Source organism: Cibotium barometz, chromosome 10 (assembly GCF_041138505.1).
Source record: "Cibotium barometz isolate CiBa-2024 chromosome 10, ASM4113850v1, whole genome shotgun sequence".
Classification (NCBI taxonomy): Eukaryota; Viridiplantae; Streptophyta; class Polypodiopsida; order Cyatheales; family Cibotiaceae; genus Cibotium; species Cibotium barometz.
Genome location: NC_141055.1, coordinates 663391 through 676799, shown reverse-complemented (window position 1 = coordinate 676799; position 13409 = coordinate 663391). Strand labels below are relative to the sequence as shown.

Sequence of the window (13409 nt, the reverse complement as noted above, 5' to 3'; positions counted from 1 at the left end):
GGTCACATAGGGTCATCATTGATAGAGATAGACCATGTTTATGAGCATGACCTTGGAGACCTTGGGGATGCCATAGATGATGATTTAGGAGATGATACCATTTATCTTCATGCAATTCATCACTCAAAAATGATTCTGAAGATGCACACTATCCTCTAGAATGTCACCATGATCAACTAGAGTGTCCACATAATCCGTATGAAAGATGATAGGCATAGAAACTATTGAGGCGGCCCATGTGAACACCACTGTAATAGTGGCAAAAGTGTAAGCAAGGTTGATATGTGTCGTCCAAGAATCCAAACCTGGCATGCCATAACTCACCAAATGTATCCCAAGAATGACCACCATGATCATCATCACCCATATAATCATCCTTAGCTACATCACGAACATCATCATCATCCTCAGTGAAATGATATGGATCAAACCCATACTAGCATGCGCACCACTCCTCTCAGAAGTGTTGGTATGTGAAAAGGGTCCCAAATCGGTCAATGAAATCCAAGTAGACACCATAGCTCCTCATCTGATCCCATACAAAAGGATGGATGTATACATGTACCTATAGCCCTGTGCTCATTAGAATAGTATAATAATGCTACCGAACTAAACATCTGATAATCATGATATGCACATAGCTCTCTTGCAAGAAGGCATACATAAACAATGTTGTACCTTGGCACCATATGAGCATCCAAAATGCCCAAAGTGCGAGGCGTGTGTGAACAACCAACAATAAGGCCTAGGGTGTGTATCTAAACTCACAAAATTTCACAAATGTATGATAGAAGCCCATAATGTGCTAACACGTATGATTAAAGCTATAAAAGCACAAATAGTGTGAGAAAATGCTAGCAATGTGAAAGTGTGTGTAAATCAAGGCTAACAATGCACAAAACACACATTGCATGTGAACAAGCCCAAACAATGCATCAACATGTGTGACACACCTCACACTCATGAAAAATCACCAAAGAAGTTAAGGACATGTGAATAAACCCAAATAGTGCATCAATATGCATGAACAAACCCATCGAAACATGACCCACAATGCATAAGGCCATGTGAACACGTGCTGATGATGTGTTAATACATGTGATACACCTTGCAAGACACTAGTGTGGGGCGTGGTGCGCTGCTAGTACTGAATGATCAAACGAGATACGTAGAAAATGCAAACGATGATGCGCTTGATGTATTGAGTGTGTGCTGGCACCTTTTGTTGCGCCAGCTGAGAGCCTTTGAATAATCAATCGCAAAGGACGTGGATGATGATGGAGCTCCACTCGTCATCGTGCTTTTGTTGTGCGCCTTGCTGCTAAAGCACTCATGAATGAGCCTTTGAATAATCACAAGAACAATGCTGCTAGAGAAAATCAATCTGCTAGTCTAGCAGCTGTGCCAAATCCTTGAACATAGACAGACATGCGCCTAAGCTACATGTGTACTCTCACAACAATCACTCTGCTGAACTTATGTCTATTCAAACAAATAGGTCGGTCTCATAATGGCCAACACTCTACTAAACTCTCCACTCATGGACACGCATGTATGTTGTTTCGATTCAAAGTATCAAAAAGGACGTGTTACTCTTTGCACAGGCATCCGATACAACATCTAAAAACTATGTAGTTTCTTTGTTTGATAGGCTAGCCATTCCCAAAGTGTGGTTCAGACTGATCCATGACACCCTTACCCATGTAGCTTTAAAAAAACACGACTGAGCATTGCATTGAGAGATCAAGGCAATACTCCAAGACATTGCTATCTATGTAGCTCTTGGTTTACTTCTGCTCCTTGCCTTTCAACAAGACTAGCTGCTTACTGGTCATGTCTTCAAGACATTGTTATCCATGTAGCTCCTGGTTTGTTGCTATTCCTTGCCTTCTAGCAAGTCTAGGTGCTTCTTCTAATCCCAATTCTACAGAGGGATCTAACAAATCCTACACATCTTGTTGTCCACGCCATATACTATGCACCTATGCAAACAATATACATGGCATGCCCATTTATGACTGTTAACTATTTACTTCAACTAATCCTTAATGATTTGTTGCTTTTTCAATCACTTTGAATTCCCTTGAAGAGTTCGGCTCGTTTGAGATGTTGGCCTCTTGGATAATGGAGGCCAAGGTGTTAGTCTTATGAAATTGCAGGATTTCTCTCTTGCTTAATGATCTTTGTTGCTAACAAGCTATTGTGCACATTACTGCTCCCTCACATGCATCAATTTTGCTTGAAATTCCAAATAATGGTGCACAATCTTGCTCTATTTTGTTGACCTTGCCCTTTTATGCTTGAAGTCCTTGTACCCTATTTCTTTTGATTGTATGGGCCTTGTGGTGTATGGGACACATTGGCTCACACCAGTGGATTTTGGGTTCGATTCCCAACAGGGCCATACTCTGTATTTACATCAAATGCATAGAAATTTGTACTATTTTCTACATTAAGCTGCAATCTACACTCAATCTTGTCCAACATTGCACTTGCTTTATCAAGACAACACTTCTATGATTGTTTGCTTAAACTTTTACAAAATTAACACTAATCTTTAAAGATTATTACCAATCTATTTGATTAGATTGTAAACAATCTAATTTTAGGATAATCTTCTAAATTACTTGAGTTTAATCTTTCTTTGCAAACATTTTTTGGCATTTCAAATGTTTCTTGGTATTTCATCTGTTTCTTGCAAGAATTCAACAAGAATTGCAATAAATAGCAAAGAGATGCAAAGAATGTCTAGGACTTTGACAATATTACTCACAATTGTGAATCTTTGCACCAATCTTGCTTTCTACACTTGAATCTTCATTTTGCACTGATCTTGAAACAAATCTTCAATGGTTCTTAGCACTTGAATCTTTAACTATGCACCTAAAATTGCATAGTAACTATATTTTGCAATTGTATTCTGCATACTTTCTTGAAACTACACCAAGATTTTGTACAATAAACTTCTTCTTGTAGTATTCTTTCAAGAACTCAAAGATTTGGTGCTTTAGGGTTTTAATCTTAAAGAAATAAGGGCTCTAAGGATTAATCTTTGAAAAAGTATGCTTCCTAAGCAAGATAATGCAAGAAATCACTCAAAACTCGTTTTTGAAATTTTTGTAAATCCTAATTTTAAAAATCAAGAAATTTAAAAAAAAATAAGATTAAGAAGATCAAGAAATTCAAAAAATCAAGCAGTAAAGTAGATTAGGGTTTCATAAATTTCATTGCTAATATTCTCAAATCAAGAAATTAGCAAATATAAAAACTCTATAAAAATCAATTTTGAAAGTGTTAACACTAATCATGATCAAGAAAATGCATTCTGAAAAAAAACAAGATTAATAGTAATCTAAAAATGATTAATCTTCTACTCATTCTCTAAACAAGGATTTAAGTTAAGAGATTTGATACCAATTAAAATGGAGTGGTCATAAAGCTGAGATATGGGATAATAACTATGGATTATTACAAGATTATAGATTAATATAAGATTAAGGAGATAATCTCATACAAAGAACCATGATGCCTAAGTGAGCTAACCTCTCACCAAGAGGATGAAAATAGCTTTCCATAAGCCAAGGTATGAAAGCCAAGAGGCTCCAAGAGTCAAAGTGACTAAATATCAAAATATGTCTAAAAGATATAATAGTGTCCCCATGAGCACCCTTTTATAATTGAGCCCATGGCCATGATCGTAGACCTAATCTAAAAGATTTTGCTTTATTTGTACTTGAGCTAATGAAGCAATAACTTTTAGATTAGGTCTAGGATCATGGTCATGGGCTTAAGTATAAAAGAGGGTCATGGGCCGCTATTATATCTTTTGGATATATTTTGATATTTAGTTACTTTAAATCTTGGAGCCTCTTGGCTTTTGTATATAGCCTTTTGTATATGTTTGATTTTTGCATGACCACCCTTTGATTTCGAGAATGAGATCATTATAGCAGGAGATGGTTTGTAGTGAAGTAACAACTTTGAGATTAGGTCTAGGTCATGTGCTCAAGTATAAAAGGGGGCTCATGGGCCACTATTATATCTTTTGGATGTATTATGATATTTGGTCACTTTGACTCTTGGAGCCTCTTAGCTTTCATACCTTGGCTTATGTTGAAGGATATTTCCATCCTATTGGTGAGAGGTTAACTCACTTAGGCATCCTGGTTCTTTGCATGAGATTATATCTTTAATCTTGTATTAATTTATAATCTTCTATTAATCCATGGTGATTATCCCGTATCTCAGCTTTATGATCACTCCATTTCACACCTACCTTTTTTTCTTTAGAGATAGACTAGGTTGAGACAAGAAGGATTTAAGCACACTATGATCTCTTCACATAGAAATAGCTCTCATAAATATAATGGCATGACTTCTTGATTGCATCTTAAATTGCAATCATCCCTCAATTTTCTTAGACCCTTAATCGCCTTCTTTAGCTTCGGCATTTCTTCTTCAACTTAATTTCCTCACAGCAGTACCGCCATATGAGGACTCCAACCAAGAAGAACAATCCTGAATCCTCTGTTGTAGAGGCCTCAAAACTAGGTATTTCTTTTGTTGACATTGAATCCTCACATATTACAAATCTGTTGGAATCTACACATATTAGCATAAATCTTGATGTACTAGAAGTAAAGGAAGCAAGAAAAGTGTTGAGAAAACACTGTTTAAAATATTTTAGCACACTGCCATCAAGAAGATGTACAGAATGTTGTTCTATTACAGATCTGAGCATTAGTAATATGTAGAAAGCATACTGATTACTAGTTGATGCAAAAGTATACAAGTGTTATAATTTCGAGTGCAAGAATCCAAAAGGTTTGTTGATTAACACTGTGTTTGCAAGTATGGCCTTGCTGGGAATTGAATCTAGTCCACTGGTATGAGCCAGTGTGCCCTATACACCACAAGGTCCTCCTAGCTTGCATACAAGGTTCCTTGAGTTTGAAGATCTCTTAACAGATTTTATAAAGAACTAATTCTGTGAAAGGAAAGGCTATCAAGAAATAGAGCATAGTGAAGAACTCCCATAGAGATGGATAAAGAAATAGTGCAGAGTTTGATTAAGAAAGCAAATAGTTTGGAGTTTGGATTTTGGCATCATTAAGCCTTGAGTTTACAATTTCCTTCAAGGATTTGCAAGCAAGCTTACACAATTTCTTCATTGAGCTTTAGCAGCTCTCAGACATAGTGCAGAGTAGTCTCCAGGATACTAAGGCATACAAGAAGCTGATTTTAAACATTACAACTATAAGACACAGTTACTTGGACGATGCCATAGCCACCACAGGACACAATGAGCATCACTTGAGGGTCATCATCAAGCTCTTTTATAAGAGCTCGGTACTAGTAAGGTTAATTGGACCTAGACACATACCCTAGGGATCATTATTAACCGCAGTAGCAGTGGAAGCTTTAGAATCATCAACATTCAGCACAACTTTGCCATTGAGTGTATGTGGTTAGATTACATCAGCCAAGCAGTCTTAAAGTGCAAGTAACCAAATATAACACTTCATTGTCCTCTAAGCCTCATTGCAAGAGCAGAGATCCAAATACATTAAGGCTTCATAGCCTCTCTTGGAGTTTCAATTGAAGAGAAATAACAGTTGATCTACTGTGTTTAGCGCATCACACACACTTATTGGACTGACCATCATTGAGTTTGTGTGGTTGCATTTCAAACAAAACGAGTTGAGGGCCATCAGTTCTAAACAAAACTAGCCAAAAAAAAAAGACCTCGGTGGGGGCCGTCCGTGGTTTGAAAACAGGCCAGCTGGTGGAGACAAGTGCCTTTAACCGGCCGGCCGTCCATGGTTTGGAAGCGGATCACGCAAGTAGCTTCAAGCGCATATCGAGCCTTTTCATAGCATGCTTCTTCTGTCTCAGGCAAGCACCTCACAGCTCAGCATGCCAAGTGTAATTCTCAGGCACACTGGTGAGCACAGCGCAGCTCAGCATGCTAGTGTGGGCTGAAGCTAGATTTCGGGCTGCTGGCTGATGTGGTGCCTATGTGGCACATCAGCCACGCTGGCAGTCAACAGCCGGCAGCCCCTTTTTCCGCCCGTGGTTTTTTCACCCGTGGTTTTTTCACCCGCCGAAGCCGCTGTTGGTTGCAAAATTTGCATGCGATTACTAGAGTGAAAAAATAAATTAAATCTTCCTAAAATAGAAGCGCCAAATTTGCATGCGGCGCTGTTGGAGCAGAAGGGAAAACCAGACGTTTTTTTTTTCATTTTGAATCTGCTGCGAGCTCGATCGCGAGGGGAGCTCGTCCTGCTGCAAATGATTTTCATTTTGAATCTGCGAGCTCGACCACCGAAGCCGCTCGTCCTGCTGCTGCGCTGTTGAATCGAATACACGTGCTGCTGTGCTGCTCGCTCGACCGCATGTGGGGCGAGTTCTGCTGCATGGAGCTGAACCGGCTGCGCTGTTGGAGGAGAACCTGAACGTGCTGCTCTGCTGCTGCTACGTGGAGCCCTGCCAAGTTGCCTGTGACTCAACGCATCTCCTTTCTTTCAGCGCCCTACTCTTCTCAGGGGTTTAGTCTAATTAATAAAATAAATTTAATTAAAAAACAACTTTAATTAAATCTTGTCATGCTGTTGCTGCTATTCTGTCCCCCCCTAATGCGGCAACATCATCACCATTTGGTTCAAGCACATCAATAGTAGATACATGTGAGTGAAGATCGACACTAGACCTGAAGCATCTCCCCATGCTTTATACATATGTTGGCATTACTCCATAAGTGAAGCATGTGAAGCACCCCGCAACAACATCACCTTAATTTGGTGCTTGTAAATATTTCCAAGCTCTGCCCACGCACATGTACAGCATGCCCATTGGCAATCAGAATTGTAGACTGTGTAAAATGAAGCTTTTGTGTGCATGCTCTCCACTATAGCAACACCACCAACCTGGAATGAGACATTAGCATCTGGTATATGAAGTGCTCGCTCTCCACTACTCTTTCAATGGCGTTGTTTCTCATAAAACCATTGTCCTTCAATTGCTGAACATACCAATAATATGGCAAGCATGATGATGTTAACTTGTATAAGAGCCAATCCACCCGCCTCGAACTCATCCTTTTGGAAGAGCCCAAGAACTTATATTTGAGCTGCCCATGATATGACTCTATTGCTCCATTAGTGTCTTGTCCTGAATGTGGAAGCAATCGGGAAGCACGCACCCACATTTCTGCACATAAAACGAACGAAGTTATAAGAGCAAGAAATGAAGTACGAACAAGAAGGAGAGCAAGTGTGCATTATTTTACCTATAAGAAGAGTATGTATAAAGTTTAAAATTCAACCTTACCTAGTTTAGCCTCCCAATGGGTTTTGAAATACTCAATAAAACTCCCCTCATCTCTAAAGTTGGAGTAGAAGGTAGAGATCATAGCCTTTGCATCCTCTTTGATTATATGGTCTGTAGAATTTGCTGACCCTTGCATGTTCATGATATTTCCCAAAGACCAAAACATAGAAGCTCTTTTGGGCCATTCCTTCACCTTCTTAATAAGGTGTCGGAGCCAACAACGTTTGACATGCCACAAGCATAGAAAAATGGGTTGATTGAACACCACCCTACGAAAAATAGAAAGGACGTGTCACATAGAACTCAAACACACGGTTCTCATTAGTTTGCACTCAACACATATTAACATATGGTCCTAACCTGAGCGCATTAATCTCCGTTTCGGCATCATCAACCATAAAGGCTCCGGGCTCCCATGATTTATGAAAGTCAAGCATATTATCTCTAAACTTGGTTAACCAAGTGCAAGTACACTCAAATGTAGCTGAAGATGTAAGCACCCAAGCAATGGGCACACCATTGCGATGACCATAAAAAACAAGGATTGTATACAAATGAAACTGTTCATGTGTTTTAAAGGAAAGTGAGAATGTGAACAAGAAGTAAAAAATGAACATTTATTATAACTTAAGAGAATGTGAACAAGAAGTAAAAATGATAATTCATTACACCACATACCTTATATTTGTTTGTGCCAAAGGTAGCATCCATCGCAAGAAGGTTCCCATTTCCGAACTTCTTGCACATCTCCCTTTGCCATGGTGATTGTATTCCAAGGATAAATTCCTTGGAATGTTCCACATCTTGCTCCTGGTAGATGAAGGTGCTTGATTGATTCTCGTGACACCATCTCTTGGTGCTTTTCGCATCATCTGTGTGTAGCTGGTACTGATCAATAGCCAGCTTGCTAGATATATTCATGATGTCACGAATAGACAAAAAGTCATCCCTAACCATAGTAATTGTAGGGTCATGACTTTGGCTTGAATGCAATGCTTGGACATGCATTTCCAACACTTGATGTGGAGAGAAACCACGATATAGCATGCTTGAAACCCATAGTTTCTTTTGCATTGAGATCCATGGAGAGAACTTCAAAGAGGGATCAACAAATCTTATACCATGACAAACCTCATCATTTGCATTTGTGTGGTATGGATGTATGTAAGAGATTATGGCCACACCCCTGGATCTTGTGCGAGCCTCTTGACACTAAAATGACATTTACATCCACGCTTTCGCTTGCCCTTTGTGATGGGAGGGCGCCTTTTCTTACATGGCTTCTTTGCACTTGGCTGTGTCAACTCTTTTGTTTCACTACGCTCCTCCATCTCACCATCTTCACGATTCGACTCGTCACCACTATTCTCCTCGACCTCAACATCATCTTCGCTACTAGTGTCCTTGCATTCATTGAGCTGGGTAGTTTCGACATCTTTGCCATCCGCAATGTTAGATTGCATTGGTGCTTTAGTGCCAACAGGACCAAAACCACACCATAAGCTAAACAAAACAAAGAAGCAACGATAAACATTTAATTGTATGTGTGTGTGTGATGAACTCTGAATAGATTAGACAAACTAAAACAAATACACACTTACACTATCTTCTCAGTCCATGATTCATGTGCAATCTTTGTAAGATTGGAGGCATCTCGGTGATGGTGGCTATATTTTTTGAAAGATGTCGGAAACTTTGCATTGTCGGCTTCTCCTTCTACAAAATCGGCAACACGGTTCCAAGGGATGTTAGCTTCGCGTACAAATTTATATTTTGAACGATTGTCATATGAGTGCACCCAACACAATGCTGTCGAATCGAAGACACCGATGGGGGGCATTTGAGAACTCATGGCATTCTCTAAGCTTCAGTTTTGGAGAGACATGAATAACCAATTAAAAAACCTAAACCTGCTGAACCAAAGGTCATAGTAGCCGGTGAAGGTTTTGCAAGGCCAAAGTTTATGGTGAAAGTCAAATGAGAGGAGGCCGATCACTTACATGTAGAGCCTGCGAACGAACTGAATGTTGCAGGAACCATAAAAATTCAGCACCTTGATTAAACCTGCTTGCAAAGGCGGCCTGCTGGACTTGAACGTTCTGCTGCGTGGAGAAAACGAGCGTGAAGTGTAGGGTTGGAGGTGTGTAGGGGTGTAGCGTGTGGCCAGCTGGAGCGTGTAGCGTGTGGGGCTGGAGCGCGGTTCTTCTGTATTAATGACGATTCGGTGCCTGTGTATTGATGGCTGCTCGGTGGGTGAAATAAAACGGGCGGAATAAAACGGCAACACTTCTGTTGACTGCCAGCATGGCTGATGTGCCACGTAGGCACCACATCAGCCAGCAGCCCGAAATCTAGTTCGAGCCCTGTTTTCTAAAACAAGAATTTCTTTTTCTTTTTTTTTTAAAGTAAAAGAAGCTCTTCGCCATCTGAATCAATTTGAGAGCTAGGCAGCTCCCTTGTTTAGCATAGCACACCGTAAGCAGAAGAAGGACAGTCAGCACAGTGCATCTCAGGCATCACAACTCAGTGTGTACAGAGAGGAAGAAGCATCCTTGAGCTGCTGAGCTCTCAACGTGTCCAGAGGAAAAGTGGGAGTGAAGAAAAGTGAAGTGAAAATAATTTTTTTCTAAACGTTTAAAGACTTAGGCTTTTCTACTTTCACATTTTGGTTCTTTCACACTTCTTTGGCCCTTAGACCCTCAGCCATTCTTTTAACCTTTGCCACGCTTCTTGGATTTCCTTTTATAAATAATTACTTTGCTACCTTGTTTCACATGTGACTTCACTTATGGGGTTTGTTAGTGTTTGTTCACATGCTTTGGAGCATTATGAGCCTTGTTCACATATGATTACATTTGCTTGAGGTGTTCACATGCTATGGGCCATTTTAATGTATTTTGGGTATTCACGTGCACACTTTGGGCCACTTTTGTGTATTTTGGGCGTTCACGTGCACATTTTGGGCGCAAATTAAACAAGAACATCACATTTGTGTTTATCTCACATCAAACTTTATAATATTTATTGATTTCTTTGTAGCTTCGGACATTAGACAGAGCCACCAAGCCATGCAGAGCCCGGCACCCCCGACATAGTGGCCACCACTCACACTCACGTCACTCACGTCACCTCAGGAGGATTAGAGCCATCATTTCCCACCATAATAGGACTTTCTCATGCCGTGTCAGCCTCACTATATTGGGTACCATGTTGCAATGCCCTATGCGAGATATTCTTGGATAATGCGAGAGCTTGATGCTCTTTGTTTTTTTTCACATATTTTCTTTTAGTTTTACTTTCAATACCATGATAGAAGATGATATTCATTGATGGCATGCTTAAGACTACAAAGTCATGTTTCTAACCTTGAACCTACTTTGATTCTATGAAGGCTTTATAGAGTTTATGCTTACATAACTTTTTGAAAGAAAAGACATGTATTGAAAATTTATTCTCTTGTTGATGTTCAAATTTTTTTTTGAGAAATCTATGTTGTAATTTTGTAATCTATTCTTTTGGATAAGATGTTGATGTTCAAATTATTTTCTTGAGCAATCTATGTTGTAATTTTTCACAAATAAAAAAATGGGAAAAAAAGGGCTCAATAAAAAGTTGTTTATTGATGTATTTGCTATTTCTCTCTTAACTTGTCATGAAATTATCCTAGAACTAGCATTTTGGCTTTTCCCACAAGTGTAAGTTGACCAAGGACTTTATGTGTTAATAAGAGTTTTGGTTAGGGACACAATGGTGAAGACTTGACTATGCTTCTACAAAGCAGTCAATCCATTAATCTAATTATCTCTCTCGTGTTGAAGACACTGTTTTAACTTAATAAGATGAAACATTGTTTGCACACGATATGGTCCACAGCTCAAATTCATTTAATATTATCCTCCACATATCTTGTTTAACCTAATAAAATGCAACATTTTTTGGGCACAACACCACATCTCCAATTTGTTTAATATTATCATGTAACATACCCATTATATATATAGCACATTAAGCACAATATGGAATATCCATTGCAAGTATAGATTAGGCAGTTCATTATGGTTGCATTTAATTGTTATTTTTTATCCCTGAGAAGCTGTTATTTTGAGGCGATTATAAATTAAGTGATTTTTACTCAAGAAATCAGGAAACTGAATTCAAATTTGAATCTTAAGTACGGCAATACTCCGGGTATTGCTTTTTCCGAGATTGAAATGAGTAATTGAAGTGGCCTAAATTGACCCACAAAGTTTTTAAATCTAGCAGCTTCAAACAAAAAATAGCAGCATTCCAGGCATCCAAATGATGAACAGAAAGCACCCATAGGATCCCAAAGCAGTCCCAAACAATTTCTTGAAAAAAATCCTAGCGGCCAACAGATGTCCCCGGGGGGTGACATATAACACCTACAAACACCTTTCCCAAACACTCGAAAGCTCAATTCTCGCCAAAATCTGATTCACTCTTTCAGTCTGGCCATCAGATTGAGGATGATCTGAGGAACTCAAATTCAAAGTTGTTTCCAACTTCTCGAAAACAAGTTTCCAAATTATACACGCATGTATACACAAGCGTCGCCCACCAACACCCCGGATCCACGAGTGCCACCCACACCATGGATCATCCTATTTCATCATTTGGATAGATTTGGTTGGAAATATTTCCATCGACCTAAGGTGAATCCGTTATATTGAGACGTTAACAAATGGTTCGCTTATTTTAGTTCTTCGGCACTGCTTCAAAATGATACCTATGGTTAAACCATCAATAAAACTTGTATACTACAACATCAATGGGTCTACGACAAAATTGGACTGAGGTTTTGCCTCCTGATAAAGAGTAGTTGTGAGCTGAATCTCAACTCATGGTTTTCTTCCCTTGCTAGAGACTTATCGAGTTTTAGAAACCTTAGTAGATCCCCCTTAATTTTTCAATGCTATTGCCTCATAGTTTTACTAGAAGCTTACCATGCAAATAAACAAGAATTGAGTTGTATAACTCAATCCTTGTAATCAGTTGGTTTACCTATAAATATTAAAGCCTAAAATAAAGGATTTGGATTTCTCGCACTTAGTGTTCTTGTGATTGTTAAGAGTAGGTAGCATAAGTGTTATAATTCTAAACTTAATCTCACATTGATACCAGGGTCGTCAGCTTCTTGCTCCCAATGCATTATACACAGATACACATGAGAAGAAGCTCCTGCTCAAACAAATGTGCCTCCCTCATGGGGCAGGCTCAAAGATTGAAAAGGATGCATAAGTTTGGAGTGAGGCTATGGATGACTCTTTCTCAGCCTGACAGCACATGAGCTGGAAATCAATCCATGCTTGTGAGGTTTTGTCTCACCAGAGAAGCTAAACTCTAGTTAAAGGAATTTAGACAAGGGGGGCACTGAAGGTTCCCATAATTGGAGTAACATTAAATAAGCTATGAAGGACCGCTACCTTCCCCCATCTCATGAATCCACTATGATAAATGAGTTCTTCAGCCTCAAGAAGCTTAGCTTAACTCTAGAGAAATACTACTCAAAATTTGTCACACTTTGCAAGTATGCTCCGCCTACTATGATAACCACCCAAGAGGTGGCCCGTTTTTGCCAAGGATTGAATGGGCCTCTAGACTCTCACCTCGAAGCAATGAAACCAACCACTTTACAAGATGCTCTTACCCGAGCAAAGCCATTGGTAAAAGAAATAAAGACTTGTCAAGTTAAGAAGAGATTCCATCCTGAGTCTAACCCTAGGGAATGCTTCCAAAGGAATTTCTAACCAAATCCTTACAATAACACTCTTGATCAATGCCCTAATAACTTTGTCCCTCGCACTTATACTATATCTACCATGGAGCCCTATGGGAACCAAAGGTATTTTTATATTGTAATGAATCTGGCCACTTTAGAATTGATTGCCCCAAACTTACAAGAACCTCTTTTGATCATGGTTTTATACCACAAGATGGTCAAACAAACTAGGGCCGTGGGCCCCCAACCACCAAGCTTGAATAAGTAATGATCGTGGACATGGCAAAGGTCATGGACCGGCGCTCGCACTTGTGTTATGATTGCTATGCGCAGCTGTGCA

General features: G+C 39.4%; 1 protein-coding gene across 1 annotated transcript; it reads right to left on the bottom strand.

The window, feature by feature from the left end:
• Nucleotides 1-6907: 6907 nt before the first annotated feature.
• Nucleotides 6908-9181, bottom strand: LOC147634421 (uncharacterized). The gene is made up of 7 exons (XM_086804444.1): nt 8931-9181; nt 8558-8832; nt 8364-8421; nt 8008-8278; nt 7690-7889; nt 7330-7598; nt 6908-7209 (listed from the first exon to the last, which is right to left on the bottom strand). The coding sequence occupies exons 1-7, from the start codon at nt 9179-9181 to the stop codon at nt 6908-6910; spliced, it is 1626 nt and encodes a 541-aa protein (XP_086660570.1).
• Between the last annotated feature and the right edge of the window lie 4228 nt (nt 9182-13409).